Below are 20,371 nucleotides of genomic sequence, written 5' to 3'. Positions count from 1 at the left end.
ACTGCAGCAATATTTGTCAGCACCCTTAGGCAATACACTGCTCCTTATGGTTCACAACACACAGCTGTCTAGGGATTAAGGGGAGATTTTGGCTATTTTTTTAACCCCCTAGTAACTACAGCATTTTCAATTTTCTTACCTTTAAAGGGACAGTCAACACCAGAATTGTTGTTGTTTTAAAAGATAGATAATCCCTTAAAGGGACAGTCAAGTAAATAGGGCATGTAATTTTAAACAACTTTCCAATTTACTTTTATTACCAATTTTGCTTTGTTCTCTTGGTTTTCTTAGTTGAAAGCTAAATCTAGGAGGTATATATGCTAATTTCTTAGACCTTGAAGGCCACCTCTAATTTGAATGCATTTTGACAGTTTTTCACCACTAGAGGGCATTAGTTCATGTGTTTCATATAGATAACATTGAGCTCAAGCACGTGAAGCTCCTAAGAGCAAGCACTGATTGGCTAAAAATGCAAGTCTGTCAAAAGAACTGAAATAAGGGGGCAGTTTGCAGAGCCATAGATACAAGGTAATCACAGAGGTAAAAAGTATTTTATTATAACTGTGTTGGTTATGCAAAATTAGGGAATGGGTAATAAAGGGATTATCTACCTTTTTAAACAACAAACATTCTGGTGTTTACTGTCCCTTTAATTATCCATTCCCCAGTTTTGCATAACCAACACAGTTATAATAATACATGTTTTACCTCTGTAATTACCTTGTAGCTAAGCCTCGGGTAGACTGCCCCCTTATTTCAATTCTTTTGACAGACTTGCATTTTAGCCAATCAGTGCTGACTCTTCGGTAAATTCACGTGCATGAGCTCAAACACATGCACTAACAGCCTCTAGTGGTGAAAAACTGTCAAAATGCATTTAAATTAGAGGCAGCCTTCAAGGTCTAAGAAATTAGCATATGAACCTCCTAGGTTTAGTTTTGAACTAAGAATACCAAGAGAACAAAGCAAAATTGGTGATAAAAGTAAATTGGAAAGTTGTTTAAAATTACATGCCCTATTTGAATCATGAATGTTTTTATTTTTTTCTTGTCTTTTCCTTTAAGGACCAGGGCTATTTTTGCATGTCTGCAGTGTTTGTGTTTAGCTGTAATTTTCTCTCTTACTCATTTACTGTACCCACACATATTATATACAGTTTTTCTCACCATTAAATGTACTTTCTAAAGATACCATTATTTTCCTCATATCATATAATTTACTATAAAAAATTATAAAATATGATGACAAAAATGGAAAAAAACACACTTTTTCTAAATTTGACCCCCAATATCTGTTACACATCTACAACCACCAAAAAACACCCATGCTAAGTAGTTTCTAATTTTTGTCCTGAGTTTAGAAATACTCAATGTTTACATGTTCTTTGCTTTTTTGAAAGTTATAGGGCAATAAATACAAGTAGCACTTTGCTATTTCCAAAGCATTTGTTTTCATTTGTTAGCAATAGTTATCTGTCAGGAATCCCTGAATAACCCTTCACACACACACATATATATATATATATATATATATATATATATATATATATATATATATATAGATAGATAGATAGATAGATAGATAGATAGATAGATAGATATTTAGTAGACAACCCAAAGTATTGATCTAGGCCTATTTCATCGCCAAATGCGATAAAATAAAAATACAACGTTAATTTTTTCACAAACTTTAGGTTTCTCACTGAAATTATTTACAAACAGCTTGTGCAATTATAGCACAAATGGTTGTAAATGCTTCTGTGGGATCCCCTTTTTTCAGAAATAGCAGACATATATGGCTTTGGCATTGCTTTTTGGTAATTAGAAGGTTGCTAAAAGCCGCCACCACACTTGTATTATGCCCAGCAGTGAAGGGGTTAATTAGGTAGTCTGTAGGGAGCTTGTAGTGTTAATTTTAGCTTTAGTGTAGAGATCAGCCTCCCATCTTACACATCCCACCCCCTGATCCCTCCCTGACCCCTCTCAAACAGCTCTCTTCCCTCCCCACCTCACAATTGTCACCGCCATCTTAAGCACTGGCAGAAAGTCTGCCAGTATAAAACATAATTTATGTAAGAACTTACCTGATAAATTCATTTCTTTCATAGTGGCTACAGCCCATGAGCTAGTGACGTATGAGATATACATTCCTACCAGAAGGGGCAATGTTTCCCAAACCTTAAATGCCTATAAATACACCTCCCACCTCACGCATACCTCAGTTTAACTTATAGCCAAGTAGTGAGGTTTAAAAAAAGGAGTAAAAAGTATACAAAAAGAGGAACTGGAAAAATAATGTGCTTTATACAAAAAAACATAACCACAAAAAATAGAGTGGGTCTCATGGATTCTTGCCACTATGGAAGTAATGAATTTATCAGGTAAGTTCTTACATAAATTATGTTTTCTTTCATGTAAGTGGCTAGAGTCCATGAGCTAGTGACATATGGGATATAATACCCAAGATGTGGAAGTCCATGAGTCACTAGAGAGGGAGGGATAAAATAAAAACAGTTATATCCGCTAAGAAATTAAATTTAAAAAAAAATTACATTTTCTTAAAAATATAAAAAAAAAACATAATTTATGTCAGAACTTGCCTGATAAATTCATTTCTTTCATATTGGCAAGAGTCCATGAGCTAGTGATATATGGGATATACAATCCTACCAGGAGGGGCAAAGTTTCCCAAACCTCAAAATGCCTATAAATACACCCCTCACCACACCCACAATTCAGTTTAATGAATAGCCAAGCAGTGGGGTGATAAAGAAAGGAGTAGAAAGCATCAACAAAGGAAATTTGGAAATAATTGTGCTTTATACAAAAAAATCATAACCACCATAAAAAGGGTGGGCCTCATGGACTCTTGCCAATATGAAAGAAATGAATTTATCAGGTAAGTTCTTACATAAATTATGTTTTCTTTTATGTAATTGGCAAGAGTCCATGAGCTAGTGACATATGGGATATCAATACCCAAGATGTGGAGTCTTCCACTCAAGAGTCACTAGAGAGGGAGGGAATAAAAATAAAAACAGCCATATTCCGCTGAAAAAATTAATCCACAACCCAAAACAAAAATAAGTTTATTTCATCTTTGAAAGAAAAAAACTTAAATCAAAAGCAGAAGAATCAAACTGAAACAGCTGCCTGAAGAACTTTTCTACCAAAAACTGCTTCCGAAGAAGCAAATACATCAAAACGGTAGAATTTCGTAAATGTATGCAAAGAGAACCAAGTCGCCGCTTTGCAAATCTGATCAACTGAAGCTTCATTCTTAAAAGCCCACAAAGTGGAAACTGATCTAGTAGAATGAGCTGTAATTCTCTGAGGCGGGGCCTGACCCGACTCCAAATAAGCTTGATGAATCAAAAGTTTCAACCAAGAAGCCAAGGAACTAGCAGAAGCCTTCTGACCTTTCCTAGGACCAGAAAATAAAACAAATAGACTGGAAGTCTTCCTGAAATCTTTAGTAGCTTCCACATAATGTTTCAAAGCTCTTAACACATCCAAAGAATGTAAGGATCTCTCCAAAGAATTATTAGGATTAGGACATAAGGAAGGGACAACAATTTTTCTATTAATGTTGTTAGAATTCACAACCTTAGGTAAAAATTGAAAAGAAGTCCGCAAAACTGCCTTATCCTGAGGAAAAATCAGAAAAGGAGACTCAGAACTAAGCGTTCAATTTCCACACCTTCAAATTTAATGATTTGAGATCCTGATGGAAAAAAACGGACTTTGAGATAGTAGGTCCGGCCGTAACGGAAGTGGCCAAGGCGGGCAACTGGACATCCGCACCAGATCCGCATACCAAAACCTGTGTGGCCATGCTGGAGCCACCAGCAACACAAAAGACTGTTCCATGATGATTTTGGAGATCACTCTTGGAAGGAGAACTAGAGGCGGGAAGATGTAAGCAGGATGATAACACCAAGGAAGTTTCAGTGCATCCACTGCTTCCGCCTGAACATCCCTGGACCTGGACAGGTATCTGGGAAGTTTCTTGTTTAGATGAGAGGCCATGCGATCTATCTCTGGAAGACCCCACATCTGAACAATCTGAGAAAACACATCTGGATGGAGAGACCACTCCCCTGGATGTAAAGTCTGGTGGCTGAGATAATACGCCTCCCAATTGTCTACACCTGGGATATGTACCGCAGAGATTAGACAGGAGCTGGATTCCGCCCAAGCAAGTATCCAAGATACTTCTTTCATAGCTTGGGGACTGTGAGTCCCACCCTGATGATTGACATAAGCCACAGTTGTGATATTGTCTGTCTGAAAACAAATGAACGGTTCTCTCTTTAGCAGAGGCCAAAACTGAAGAGCCCTGAGAATTGCACGGAGTTCTAAAATATTTATTGGTAATCTCGCCTCTTGAGATTTCCAAACCCCTTGTGCTGTCAGAGAACCCCCAAACAGCTCCCCAACCTGAAAGACTCGCATCTGTTGAGATCACAGTCCAGGTTGGCCGAACAAAAGAAGCCCCTTGAACCAAACGATGGTGATCTATCCACCATGTCAGAGAGTGTCGTACAATGGGATTCAAGGATATTATTTGTGATATCTTTGTATAATCCCTGCACCATTGATTCAGCATGCAAAGCTGTTGATGTCTCATGTGAAAACGAGCAAAGAGGATCGCGTCCGATGCTGCAGTCATGAGACCTAAAACTTCCATGCACATAGCCACTGAAGGGAATGACTGAGACTGAAGGTGCCGGCATGCTGCGTCCAACTTTAAACGTCTCTTGTCTGTTAGAGACAGAGTCATGGACACTGAATCTATCTGGAAAACTAAAAAGGTGACCCTTGTCTGAGGAACCAAGAAACTTTTTGGAAAATTGATCCTCCAACCATGTTTCCGAAGAAACAACACTAGTTGATTCATGTGAGATGCTGCAGTATGTAAAGACTGAGCTAGTACCAAGATATCGTCCAAATAAGGAAACACCGCAATACCCTGTTCTCTGATTACAGATAGTAGGGCACCCAGAACCTTTGAAAAGATTCTTGGAGCTGTTGCTAGGCCAAATGGAAGAGCAACAAGTCTAGAAAAGAGAATCTCAGAAACTGATAGTGTTCTGGATGAATTGGAATATGAAGGTATGCATCCTGCAAGTCTATTGTGGAAATATAATGTCCTTGCTGAACAAAAGGCAGAATAGTCCTTATATTTACCATCTTGAAAGTTGGTACTCTTACATAACGATTCAAAATTTTCAGATCCAGAACTGGTCTGAACAAATTTTCCTTCTTTGGTACAATGAATAGGTTTGAATAAAACCCCAAACCTTGTTCCTGAGGAGGAACTGGTATGATTACCCCTGAAGACTCCAGGTCTTAAACACACTTCAGAAAAGCCTGAGCTTTTACTGGATTTACAGGGATGAGTGAGAGAAAAAAATCTTCTCACAAGAGGTCTTACTTTGAATCCTGTTCGATACCCTTGAGAGACAATGCTCTGAATCCAATGATTTTGGACAGATTTTATCCAAAAATCCTTGAAAAACCTTAATCTGCCCCCTGCTGAGCTGGAATGAGGGCCGCACCTTCATGCGGACTTAGGGGCAGACTTTGGTTTCCTAAATGGCTTGGATTTATTCCAATTTGAGGAAGACTTCCAACTGGAAGCAGATTCCTTGGGAGGAGGATTGAGTTTTTGTTCCTTATTCTGACGAAAGGAACGAAAACGGTTAGAAACCTTAGATTTACCCTTAGGTTTTTTATCCTGAGGCAAAAAACTCCTTTTCCTCCAGTGATAGTTGAAATAATAGAATCCAACTGAGAACCAAATCAATTATTACCTTGGAAAGAAAGAGATAGTAATCTAGATTTAGATGTCATATCAGCATTCCAAGATTTAATCCACAAAGCTCTTCTAGCTAATACAGCTAAAGACATGGATCTAACATCAATTTTGATAATATCAAAAATGGCATCACAAATAAAATTATTAGCATGTTGCAGTAAGCGAGTAATGCTAGATATGTCAGGATCCAATTCTCGTTGCGCTAAATTCTCCAACCAAAAAGTTGAGGCAGCCGCAACATCAGCCAAAGAAATAGCAGGTCTGAGTAGATGACCTGAATATAAATAGGCCTTCCTTATATAGAATTCAAGCTTCCTATCTAAAGGATCCTTAAAGGAAGTACTGTCTTCCATAGGAATAGTGGTACGTTTAGCAAGAGTAGAAATAGCCCCATCAACTTTGGGGATCTTTTCCCAAAACTCTATAGATTTTGCTGGTAAAGGATACAATTTTTTAAACCTTGAAGAAGGAATAAAAGCAGTACCTGGCTTATTCCATTCCCTAAAAATCATATCAGAAATAGCCTCAGGAATAGGAAAAACCCCTGGGTAAACCACAGGAGGTTTAAAAACAGCATTTAAACGTTTATTAGACTGAACGTCAATAGGACTGGTTACCTCAATATCCAAAGTAATTAACACTTCTTTTAATAAAGAACAATTTGTTCCATGATGATTTTGGAGATCACTCTTGGAAGAAAAACTAGAGGCGGGAAAGGTCTGGCCTTAAAGGAAGTGGCCAAGGCTGGCAACTGGACATCCAGAGAAGATCTGCATACCAAAACCTTTGAGGCCATGCAGGTGCTGTCAAAAACACATAAGATTGTTCCATTATGATCTTGGAGATCACCCTTGGAAGAAGAACCAAAGACGGAAAAATGTAAGCAGGTTGGTAAAACCAAGGAACTGCTAAAGCATCCACTATCTCTGCCTGAGGATCCTAGGACCTGGAAAGGTATCTGGGAAGCTTCTTGTTTAGACGAGAGGCCATCAGATGTATTTCTGGAAGATCCCACATCTGTACAAGATGAAAAAACACATCTGGATGGAGAGACCACTCCCCCGGATGTAAAGTCTGACGGCTGAGATAATTTGCTTCCCAATTGTCTACACCTGGGATATGAATTGCAGAAATTTGACAAGAGTTGGATTCTGCCCAAGATGGTATCCAAGATACTTCCTTTCATTTTTGGAGGACTGTGAGTCCCTGCTTGATGACTGACATATGCCACTGTTGTGATATTGTCTGTCTGAAAATGAATGTAAAGTTCTCTCTTCAATAGAGACCAAGCCTGAAGAGCTCTGAAAAAAGCACAGAGTTCTAAAATATTGATTGGTAACCTCGCCTCTTGAGGAGACCAAACCGCTTGTGCTGTCAGAGACCCCCAGACAGCTTCCCAACCTGTAGGACTTGCATCTGTTGAGATCACAGTCCAGAAAGGACGAACAAAGGAGGCCCCTTGAACAATAAGGTGATGGTCTAACCACCAAGTCAGAGAGAGTTGAGTGTTGGGATTTAAGTATATCAGTTGTGATATCTGAGTATAATGCCTGCACCATTAGTGCAACATGCAAAGCTATAGAGTCATCATATGAAAATGAGCAAAGGGGATAGCGTCCGATGCTGCAGTCATGAGACCTAAAACTCTATCTGGAAATCTATTGAGCTAGTACCAAGATATTGTCCAAATAAGGAAACACTGTAATACCCTGCTCTATGATTACAGATAAAAGGGCACCAAAACCATTAAGAATAGTCTTGGTGCTGTTGCAAGGCCAAACGGAAGAGCGACAAATTGGTAATGCTTGTTTAGAAAAGATAATCTCAGAAAACGATAGTGATCTGGTTGAATGGGATTGTGAAGGTAAGCGTCCGGTAAGTCTATAATGGACATGAAATGCCCTTGCTGAACAAAAAGGCTGAATAGTCCTTATAGTCACCATCTTGAAAGTTGGGAGTCTTACAAAACCATTTAAAGTTTTCAGATCCAAAATAGGTCTGAAAGAATTTTTCTTCATAGGTACAATGAAAAGATTTGAATCAAAACCCCAATCCTTTTTCCTGCTGTGGAACTGGGAAAAATTACCCCTGAAAGTTCTAGATCTGAAACACATTTCAGAAAGACTTGACCTTTTACTGGGTTTTTTGTTAGATGGGTAAGAAAGAATCTTCGCAAAGGAAGACATTTTGAATCCTATTCGACACCCCTAAGAAATTATATTCTGAATCCACTGATCTGTCCAAACTCTTTGAAATAGCTTTAGTTTGCCCCCTACCAGAAGAACTGGCTTGAGGACCACACCTTCATATAGGTTTAGGGGCAGGATTTGGTTTCTTATAAGGCTTGGATTTATTCCAATTCGGAGATGGTCTCCAATTAGAGCCAGATGCCTTAGGGGAAGGAAAGGTTTTCTGTTCTCTATTCTGATGAAAGGAATGGAAACGATTGGGAGCTTTAAATTTACCCTTAGATTTCTTGTCTAGGGGCAGAAAAACTCCCTTACCCCCAGTAACAGTGGAGATAATAGAATCCAGTTGTAAACCAAAAAGATTTTTACTTTGAAAAGAGATAAATAATAATCTAGTTTTATACACCATGTCAGCATTCCAAGATTTAAGCCATAAAGCTCTTCTAGTTAGAATGGCTAAAGACATGGATTTGACATTGATCTTCCTAACATCAAATATAGCATCACAAATAAAATGATTTGCATGTTTAAGTAAAACAATAATGTTAGATACTTAATAATCTGAAGACAACTGCTGTGCTAAACTGTCCAACCAAAAAGTAGAAGCAGCAGCAACATCAGCCATAGATTTAACAGGTCTAAAAATATAGCCAGAATGTAAATATGCCCTTCTTGGATAAGATTCAAGCTTCCGATCTAAAGGATCCTTGGCTACAGGTAAAGGATAAAATGTCTTAAACATAAAAGAAGGGTTAAAAGAGGTACCAGGCTTAGACCATTCTTTAGCAATCACATTAGAGATAGCATCAGGAATAGGAAATACTTCAGGAGTAATAACAGTAGTCTTAAATACAGAATTTAGACAATTACTAGCTTTATCATCAGGAGATTTAGACTCCTCAATACCCAAAGTAAACAAAACTTCCTATAAGAGAGAATGAATATATTCTAACTTAAATAAAAAAGATTTGTCTATATCAGTCTCTGACATGGAATCCTCTGGATTAGTGCAAACAGAGAGAAGTGCACTCACAGGAATGAACAACTGGCTCAATACCATTGTTAGCCTGTTCTATGGCGATTTACCACCAGGGTGCAGCTTTTTAGCCGAGTAATGCTTTTCACAGAGTCGAACTTTCCTGTAGTATATCAGTCTGATCCTGCCTATTACGGTCAGTCCAGCGCCGAAATACCAGGCAATTCCTCTCTGAACAAGAAACAAACAACCCCAGACGATCGTTTCGGCCATCATTGGGCCTCGTCAGTGAGGTGTAGCCATATTTTTCTAAGCACACTGAGCAAGGAGTCCACGTCGACGATGTTGCCCCTTTTTCCCATAGGGAGACTAAATACATAAAGAGAGAAGTACATTCACAGGAACGAACAACTGGCTCAATACCATTGTTAGCATGTTCTATGGCGATTTACCACCTGATTTACCAATCAGAGGAGACCCCATTAGTAGAGGATACATCAGTATGCTGAAGGTCAGAACTTAATTCACTAACGGCTAGATTACGAGTCTTGCGTTATGAGTAAAAAAGCAGCGTTAAGGCTCATAACGCTGCTTTTTTACTACCGCTTGTATTTCGAGTCTTGCAGATTTAGGCGCATTGCACACTTTTTTGACCTTACCGCAAATCAACGCAATATGCGTATAGACTATTTTCAATGGGACTTTCATTGCACGGGTATTACAAGCTTGTCCTGGGAGGCCAAAAAGTGAGCGGTACACCCTATACCGTCAAGATTCGTAGCGCATTCTAAAGTCAGTAGTTATGAGTTTTACACTACAACGCTGTAGCATAAAACTCATAACTAAAATGCTAAAAAGTACACTAACACCCATAAACTACCTATTAACCCCTAAACCGAGGCCCTCCCGCTTTGCAAACACTATAATAAAAATATTAACCCCTAATCTGCCGCTCCAGACATCGCCGCCACTATAATAAACATATTAACCCCTAAACCGCCGCACTCCCGCATTGCAAACACTAGTTAAATATTATTAACCCCTAATCTGCTGCCCCTAACATCGCCGCCACCTACCTACATTTATTAACCCCTAATTTGCCGCCCCTAACGTCGCCGCCACTATACTAAAGTTATTAACCCCTAACCCTAACACCCCCTAACTTAAATATAATTAAAATAAATCTAAATAAAACCTACAATTAATAACTAAATAATTCCTATTTAAAACTAAATACTTACCTGTAAAATAAACCCTAAGCTAGCTACAAAATAACTAATAGTTACATTGTATCTAGCTTAGGGTTTATTTTTATTTTACTGGCAAGTTTGTATTTATTTTAACTAGGTAGAATAGTTACTAAATAGTTATTAACTATTTAATAACTACCTAGCTAAAATAAATACAAATTTACCTGTAAAATAAAACCTAACCTGTCTTATACTAACACCTAACCTAACCCTACAATTAAATTCCCTTAATTAAATACAATTAACTAAATTCAATACAATTAGCTAAATTACAGAAAATAAAAAACAAATTACAAGATCTTTAAACTAATTACACCTAATCTAATAGCCCTATCAAAATAAAAAAAGCCCACCCAAATTAAAAAAAACCTAGCCTAAACTAAAATACCAATAGCCCTTAAAAGGGCCTTTTGCGGGGCATTGCCCCAAAGAAATCAGCTCTTTTACCTGTAAAAAAAAATACAAACAACCACCCCAACAGTAAAACCCACCACCCACACAACCAACCCCCCAAATAAAAGCCTAACTAAAAAAAAAACTAAGCTCCCCATTGCCCTGAAAAGGGCATTTGGCTGGGCATTGCCCTCAAAAGGGCATTTAGCTCTATTGCAGCCAAACTCCTAATCTAAAAATAAAACCCACCCAAAACACCCTTAAAAAATCCTAACACTAACCCTTGAAGATCCACTTACAGTTTTGAAGACCGGACATCCATCCTCAACGAAGCAGGGAGAAGTCTTCATCCAAGCCGGCAGAAGTGGTCCTCCAGACGGGCAGAAGTCTTCACCCAGATGGCATCTTCTATCTTCATCCTTCCGACGCGGAGCAGCTCCATCCTCAAGACATCCGGCGCGGGGCATCCTCTTCAATCGACGGCTTCTTCTACAATGAAGGTTCCTTTAAATGACGTCATCCAAGATGGCATCCCTTAGATTCCGATTGGCTGATAGAATTCTATCAACCAATTGGAATTAAGGTTTAAAAAATCCTATCGGCTGATGGAGCCGCTCCGCGTCAGAAGGATGAAGATAGAAGATGCCGTCTGGGTGAAGACTTCTGCCCGTCTGGAGGACCACTTCTGCTGGCTTGGATGAAGACTTTTCCCGGCTTCATTGAGGACTTCTTGCTGCTTGGATGAAGACTTCTCCCGGCTTCGTTGAGGATGGATGTCCGGTCTTCAAAACTGTAAGTGGATCTTCAGGGGTTAGTGTTCAGGGGTTAGTGAACACTTCTTCAGAGGAAACAGTGAATATCAGGAAGCTTAGCAATCTTTCTGAGAAATAAAACAGAAAGAGCAGAGATTTGTCCCTTCAAGGAACTTGCAGACAAACCCTTATCCAAACCATCCTGAAGAAACTGTAAAATTCTAGGAATTCTAAAAGAATGCCAGGAGAATTTATGAGAAGAACATCATAAAATGTAAGTCTTCCAAACTCGATAATAAATCTTCCTAGAAACAGATTTACGAGCCTATAACATAGTATTAATCACTGAGTCAGAGAAACCTCTATGACTAAGCACTAGGCGTTCAATTTCCATACCTTCAAATTTTATGATCTGAAGCAGCACTTTATAAAATACCTCTTCTGAAACTATTTCAAAAGAGTTAATAATGATGTTTAGCAGGGTGGGCATTCCAAAAAAGATTCTTACAGACCAGGGGACCCCTTTTATGTTGAATGTATTGAAATAATTGTGTAAAATTATTATATTAAGCATCTTACAACTTCAGTACATCACCCCAATAACTGACAGGCTGGTTGAGAGGTTTAATAAAACACTCAAGGCTATGTTGCGTAAAATGCTAGACAAAGATGGGAAGGATTGAAATAGTTTGTTGCCATACCTCATGTTCCCTATTAGAGACTTCTACATCAATCCAAGAAAGGAGCACCACACTTAGGTATAAAACTTCCCCTTTATTATAAACTGATTAAAAGTAGGAATCCAACAAATTGGCACAATTCAAGCATGAAAGGTCGCAATCCGTTGATAACAGCTGACGCGTTTTGACTGCAGCCATAATCTTAGCTAAATTAGATCACTGTATCGCATACCTTGAAAGATCATAACAAATTTGATTGGTTAAAAACATTGGACTGCTCCAATCAATATTCGTCTACAAAGTATAAAATAATCATTCACAAGTTTTTAAAGAAACAGGCAGCATTGGTACCCTTTTATTTCTCTTTTTATTCACTATTTTTTGCATCTAAGTTTAATGCTATTCAATAATATAACCGCACTTATGGAAAAATAATAATCAGCAATCTTTTTATACTGTACAATTTTTCTTCATAGATATCATTGTTACATATAGCCAAGAAAAACAACATTGTTTTAACTGTTATTAATCCCTGGCCTTAATTCAGGTTCACGATGAACAATTGTAAGTAGACACTAAACACTCCTTTTAATTTTATCTACATTTCAATGATAGATTTTATTAACTTAATTATTATTTAAACTGATTCTTCTTACCAATCTCTCAATTTCAAATATTAACCACATATAACCTGATGCCAGAAATGAATGACATCATATTCTGAATTCAGGCCAAAAGGAACTCTTGTATTGATCTTATGAATCCCAAAAAAATCTCTTTTACCCAAAATTCTGTCTTTATCACCTCCTCTATTGGGATATTTTACTAGTCTATATAAGAGTATTAGCCTCCTTATTATGTTTAAGAGTAAAAATTTTTATCAAGGGTGTAGATAAACTACCAAACGTGATGTTAGGTGTTCTCAAATCCTCACCCAAACCTCTCTTGTTGTGAGGCCTACATATTGAATATTACATTCTACATACGTGAGCAGATAGATGGAATATGTAGATCTACAATTCACAGATATACCATGATGGATAAAGTGTCCAGTGTGTGAATTGCCACACCTGTAAAATCATTTGAAGTGTAGTCAAGAATTGTTGGAAGTTTTGTTATCTTTAATCTCAGTAGTTCCCTATTGGTTTACCCTTTCTGAAGACATATCTGCATCCCTTTTTTGGGTTAATTAGGATTGCTAAAAGAGCTAGGCTTTTATTTGTAGTAAAGTTGTTGTTTTTTTGGTTTTTTTTTAAATCACCTGTGAAAGTGATTTAAAACCAAGTGTGGCACATGTTTATTTATGGAATAAGAACCATTCTTTTCTGCAATTTCAAGTCTGTAAATGCTTATAGCCTAGACAAGGCCGAATTGGCCTACCAGTATTTTAGGAGATTTCCTGGTGGGCTGTAGTAGCTGGGACTGGAAAGCTACAATTTAAAGGGGTGATTAATTAATGCAATTGGATTGTAGGGTGCCTAGATAACAATAATCTGGCACTTTTCTTAATCCAAAATAATATAATATAATATAATTCTGGAAAAAATATTGATGGAAGGAGTATCCCAGTAATCTCAAAAATTTCCAGGGCTGCTTTTTATACCCAGTCCAGCCCTGACCCTAGACGATCGTGTTGTTTCGACTGAAAAAAGGTATCCCATGTGATTGCTGTAGCACTATATACACTATATATATATATATATATATATATATATATATACACACACATACATACACACACACTGTATATATATATATATATATATATATATATATATATGTTTAAATGCAGGTAACTTCCTGCAAACTTTCTATAACTGTGCACAGTTTAAAACAACCTATTCTTATGTTGTCTTAGTCTACCTTTTACATCGCCTTACTCTATTTGTTGAGACCATGCTTATCAAACCACGGTGTCTCAATTTTTTTTTTTTATCTTTCAAACATTTTTTTTCTGATATGATTCCATGTGTCCTGATAAATAAATATTTGCTACTTGATTTATCTCAAACATAATTTTTGTCATTCTTTGTGGTATAGAACTTTCATGATGGCTTTGAAGATTCCATGCAAAATCATTAGGCATTATTCAGGAAAGCTATATATGAAACTGATGATGTATTTAAGAGGTCCTGAAAGATCTCAGCATGCTGCCTCTTAATGAATTGTTGATGTTTTCTCACTGTAGATGTTAAATCTGAGAATGTTCTTTCTCAGTGTCAGCTCTCATACATTTGAGATGTTGAATTCTACAAGGTGGAATCCTTTCGATATCACTTGGGGTGTGAATCTGCTGTAAAATCTCTTTTAGGTACAAGGAAAGACCTTTTTTCTGTAAGTTCAATGCTGGTGATAAGGTCATAGCTTTCCATCTTTGAAAACTGAATCACAATGTTTTCTTTGGGACAGTAGGGGTCCATCTAGTGATACAAGAAAAGACAGAGAGAAGTCATCATCCTACTGTTTTAATTCTCTGTTTTATTGTTTATAATAGCAATGTATACTACTCCTTTAGGAGTTTCTATTCAACCAGTGAGTGGCAAAAGGTAATCATCATCTGCACTGAATATAATGTCTACTAATACCAGTTTGGTTTTCTATGTGACTAGTACTAAAATTCTACAATCACTTCCTCTGTGTGTTATAAAAGTACAAAGTGTTACATCAGTTTACATTTTATAATAATATTTTGCAGTCTTGATTTTACATATAATAGATAGTTATAACAATATTCATAAATCAGACAGATGAATAGAGAAAACTGTTTTTACCAGTGTGTTAGGAACATCCACTTGAGGGCAGCAGATATAATGTAGCCGACGAATCATGTACCACGACAGGAGCGGCATCAGTACAAGCCCAGCAATGATGGCACAAAATGTGAAGATGTAACTAATAATTTTATCAGTTAATCCTGTAGCTGTGAAGACATGAATGTTACTGTAATCAAAGCAGCCCCAGAATTGCCTACACATATAATATAAGCACATAAAGCCAGATAAAAACCAATAGATTGAAGGTAAATGGTAATTAGAATAGATTTTTAATTGCCTTTATCTTTTTGAATCAAAATTTTCAACCTTTTGTTACTGAACTGATAACCTTGGGTTAGGGGCGTAAGTATACTTCACTGGGCCCCTGGGCAAAAGATGTGGTGGGGCTCCCATTTCTGCAACACCTTTCTGGCTGTTTGCAATTAACAGAAGCTGAGCCAGCAGCCACCTAGTAGCAAGAGGGGCTGTTTCTGCATGACTGTGTATTCTTCTTCAGCCTTGGTTAGTCTGAGCCAGAGGATATACACTTCCTGTACAAATATGATGGCAGGTTTTAAGTGCAACAATACTGTGCTGACACAATAGTTATAAAGGCAAATCCAAACAATGTCCTACAGATGAGCTCTGTTTTTAGGGGGGCACAGAAAACCAGACAGGAAGAAGGCAGATCTGGAGACGCAACAGGCCCCTCGGAAGTGACACCACTACTGATTTAGGGCCAGATGGGCCACTAGAGGTGTGGGCCCAGTCTCAATTGAGACATTTTAGACCCCTGTAGTTATGCCCTTGCCCTAAGTAAATAGTCGTATCTGTATTACAATTGTGCATGTACTCAGCATCTCTTTGCCATCATTAATAATATTATCAATTAAATTATGTTTCCAACAATTAAAAACATAAATGCTCGCTTTAACAATATATTTTGACATTGAGTTACATTTTTTTTAAACATATTTATACTATAAAAATCTAATTAAAGGGACTTGAAATGAAAAATGTTCAGCAGTTCGGCATTTCTGAAAGATGATTTTTAAGACAAACAAGCAATAAAGGTGAAATGTTTTCAAAGGCTTCAAGACTTCAACCCAGACAATTTATACTCAATTTCAGCATAGTCATGAGCTTTTGCATTCACAATTGCGTACATAGCTCTGTTTAGTTTCAAGTACAATACATTCCAGGGGTATTTGAGACTTTTGTTTTGCAACTTTAAGATTTATTCAAGAGTTGTAGGTCTTATTGACTATATACTGTATATATATATATTCTTTTTTTAAATTTTCCCCCTCATATTTTCGTATCGTGAGTCTGTAAGACACTGATTCCTTAAGCTTCTTGATAATGCAACTGATCCTTTGGTCTCCCATTGTGGGAAGCTGTCAAGCTAAATAACAAAAAAGCCTGCAATATTGCTGCTGCTTGTTGCACTTTATGTATACTTGAATAAGAACCATGGGACCTTCTTTTTTTTAGTGTACATTTATTTGGTAGTTTTGAACAACCACTCCAGAAGCCTCAGCATCTGTATGCTCACATTGAAGACTAAAGACTAGAAAAAACTACTATCACCAGAAGAGTGATAAAAGAAGACACAAAAGACTAAACAGGAGCCAATTAGTGAGTAGTGAAATTTGACATTGCTGTAAAACAAAAAAGTAACTAGTCAGAAGTCCACTTACATTTCTGCTCAGTCATGAGAGTTAAGTCTGAGAAAGCAGGTAGCTGTCATCCTAGCCAAAGTGTTTCATCTTCAAATATATAAACGCAGTGGCGTCACTAGGGTTGGTGTCACCCGGTGTGGTAAGTTATGGTGTCACCCCCTCCCCTCCGGAAAGCAGACACACACAAACACAAAAACACAGGCACACACACATACAAACACTCAGACACACTTAAAAACACACTCAGATGCACACACAAACACTCGGAAACACATGCAGACACACACACAAAAACATACACACACACAAAAACACTCTGACACACACAAAAACACTCTGACACACACACACACAAAAACACTCAGGCACACACACAGAAACACTCAGACACACACACAGAAACACTCAGACACACACACAAAAGCACTCAGACACACACACAAAAGCACTCAGACACACACACACAAAAACACTCAGACACACACACACACACACAAAAACTCAGACACACACACATAAAAAATATGTAAACTGCACTGCATTAATTATAAAGCTCATGTCTAGAGCTGCTCCCTGGCTCAGCAGAGCATTAAATGAAAGGTAAACGGAGCACTCTAAAAATAAATCAAAGAAAAGGTTTAGGCGCACAAACTATGAAAATTCTGCTCTCTGACTCTGTTCCAAGTCTGTCAGTGCACAGCCCCGGGCCATGTGCCTACCGCTTCTTATGGCCTAGCAACAGGAACAGGAAAAAAGATGTGGTCTGTAAAAAACAACCCATAGCAGGGAGAGGACCTCTTGGACTCTCGCCACCATGAAATAAATGAATTTATGAGGTAAGTTCTTACATAAATTATGTTTTCTTTCATATAGGCGGCAAGAGTACATGATTTGTTACACATGGGATATAATACCCAAGATGTGGAAGTCCACGAGTAACAAAAATAAAAAATGGAGGGATAAAATATAAACAGCTTTTTTCGCTGAAAAATTATATCTAAAATAAAGTCTTTTAATAACTAAAAAACTTAAAAAGAAAATGTATAGGCAACAGAATCAAACAGTGACCACTGCCTGAAGAACCTTTCTACCAAAAGCTGCTTCTGAAGAGGCAAAAACATAAAAATGGTAAAATTCGGTAAAAGTATCCAAAGAAGACCAAGTGGCTGCTTTGCAGATTTGATCAACTAAATCCTCATTCTTGAAAGCCCAAGATGTGGCAACTGATCTTGTAGAATGAGCTGTAATTCTTTGAGGTGGAGACTGACCCGCTTCTAAATAAGCTTTGTGAATCCGAAGTTTTAACCAAGAGGCTAAAGAAATAGCAGAAGCTTTCTGACCCTTCCATGAACCAGAAAAAAATAACATATTAACTTGAAGTCTTTCTGAAATCTTTAGTGGCATCAACATAATATTTCAAAGCTCTGACAATATCCAAAGAATGTAAAGTTTTTTCAGCATCATTCTTAAAATTAGGACACAAAGAAGGAACAACAATTTCCCTGTTAATGTTGTTAGAATTAACAACCTTTGGCAAAAATGTTAAAGTAGTCCGCAAAACTGCTTTATCTTGCTGGAGAATTAGATAAGGAGACTCACAAGAGAGGGCAGATAATTCAGAAACTCTTCTAGCAGAAGAAATAGCTAAAATAAACAAGACTATCCAAGAAAGTAGTTTAATGTCTAAAGAATGCATAGGCACTACAGACCCACATCTACAGGCAATTCAAAAGAGCTGAAAAGCTCACACTCCAGACCTAAAAACACTGACATGTAGTCTATTTTGTAGAGATACATGGGGGAACCCGTCTAGCAAACTGAACAAGGCAGAGCAAGCCAGACACCGACAGCCTATGTGGTAGAAACACCCTCCTCCATACCACAGAATCATAATATGTGACCACGACACTGACTACAGGTGAAATCACCGGGCCTCTATGGATATCCAACACAGATCCTCCAAAAATCAACATCAGTTATTGACCAATTTGTCACAGCCTCAAATAAGATACCACGCTAGAGGGAGCTAAACGCCTGACATAGAGAGATTGGAACTATTGCTGGTTGGAAAAATGGCCTCCAGGAAAGTGGTGAAGGGAGACAAACTAGCTGCAAAAACCTCTGCAATGTTCTCTTTTTTCAAATCCTCACAAGAGAGTAAGCCTAATAAGGATATAGAGGTAGAAGGAAACTCGGATCAGGATTCTGCCCCGCAGATTGTAGATAATACCCTATTAACAAAAGCTGATTTGCGGACCTTGGTCTCTAAAAAAGACATTGCTGACAACTTTGAGAAGTTATGGGAGAAAATAGATTCCATTCACTCCTCTGTTACCAACAGTTTGTCTAAAATTAAGTCTGATTTGACAGATATGGGGAACAGGATAAATGTTCTTGAGGACCAGAAAGATGCTATGGTAGAGAATGTAGATGAGATATCACAGGTGGTCTCATCACAACAGTTACTGGAATTCCAAGATAAGCTGGATGACCTGGAGAACAGAAGCAGGAGGAATAATCTCAGGTTGAAAGGAGTTCCAGAGGAAGTGGCCACTGCAGAGCTACTGGCATATATGGCACAACTCTTAGGCCAGAATACAGGCTCCTCTTCTGAATACACCTTCCATGTCGAGAGAGCTCATAGAGCTTTAAAAGCTAAACCAAAATCTGGTCTCCCCCCACGATATGTGGTGATCAGGCTGATTTTCTTTCCAGACAAAGAGAAGATTCTTCAAGCAGCTAGGAAACAACCCACATTCAAATTCCAAGGCAACGTGATCCAATTCTATCAAGATCTGAGTCTCCGGACCCTGCAGAGAAGAAGCGCACTAAGGCCTCTTACCACTTTGTTGAGGAAGCAGCAGATTCAATATAGATGGGGTTTCCCCTTCGCTCTATTCATCACAAAGGACACTAAAGTAATAACCATCAAGGAGCCAGAGGATATCCCTGAGGTCTGTGGGGTGTTGGGTTTGGAGATCCCACCGATATCTGAAAGGGACCCAACCCCATCACACAAGTTTTCGCCTGAACAACAAGGGGACCAAACAAGTCCAAACATAAGAAGATGAAGACTAAATAATCCAGAGATAAAGAACTCTAACTAAATCTTTTACCCCTTGGGAGATAGGGGAAAGAGAATTTTCTACTTTGGGACTATCTCCTGATCGATCCAGACGAAGAAGATGGTGAGAGGGTTGAGTCAGGATATTTATAGTTTACAAGTGAAATTGTGGTGTTTTTTTGTAGTTTAAAATGCTGATGTTTTTCTAACTGCCTTTGCTTTTGTTATCAATATAAGGCAAATATTTTTATAGCCTTTTAATTAAGATGATATTAATATGATTGGATGGGCTCCCCCAGCCCTCCCCCGTAAGAGGGTAAATAGGGAAAATTCAATACTTGCCAAGTTATTTTTCTCAATTGCACTATCCTAATGTTGGGGATAGGATTTTGTTTTTATTTTTACCTGTGACATGTTTTACTGCCCCAAATGTTTTTTTTTCCTTTCCAGTGACACCTCCCTGACACACTCCAGTAAAATCCAGGCTCACAAGATGATTAATAACATAGAGGGTAAGAAATCCCATCTGAAGGTAAATACCTTTATCTATAGTACACCCAGAACAGTTAAGAGAGAGGACGATACTAATTATGACCTCTAGTATACACTTAGTATCACATAACGTCAGAGGGCTCAACACTGATACCAAGCAAAGAGTAGCTATGTCACAGTAGTTATCCCTAAATGCCAATCTCCTGTTTCTGCAGGAGACACATCTCCTTAAAGCAAATATCCTGATATATTGGGCAAGACATTTTTCTACACACTATCACGCCACAGCGGATACAAAGAAGAGAGGGGTCTCAATACTG

At 37.9% G+C, this 20,371-nt stretch overlaps 1 protein-coding gene across 2 annotated transcripts in view; it reads right to left on the bottom strand.

The window, feature by feature from the left end:
- Positions 1 to 12,134: 12,134 nt before the first annotated feature.
- Positions 12,135 to 20,371, bottom strand: part of IL20RB (interleukin 20 receptor subunit beta) — a 133,818-nt gene continuing 125,581 nt past the window's right edge. For both annotated transcript variants that reach the window (XM_053709758.1, XM_053709757.1), the window contains exons 6-7: positions 14,832 to 14,980; positions 12,135 to 14,480 (exon numbers count right to left, since the gene is read on the bottom strand). In XM_053709758.1, coding sequence (XP_053565733.1) covers positions 14,334 to 14,480; positions 14,832 to 14,980 — 296 coding nt within the window. In that variant the 3' untranslated portion in view covers positions 12,135 to 14,333. The remainder of the gene's footprint in view (positions 14,481 to 14,831; positions 14,981 to 20,371) is intronic.

This window comes from Bombina bombina, chromosome 4 (assembly GCF_027579735.1).
Source record: "Bombina bombina isolate aBomBom1 chromosome 4, aBomBom1.pri, whole genome shotgun sequence".
Classification (NCBI taxonomy): domain Eukaryota; kingdom Metazoa; phylum Chordata; class Amphibia; order Anura; family Bombinatoridae; genus Bombina; species Bombina bombina.
Note: the sequence above shows the minus strand (reverse complement) of the source record. Positions and strands in the feature narration are given on the sequence as shown.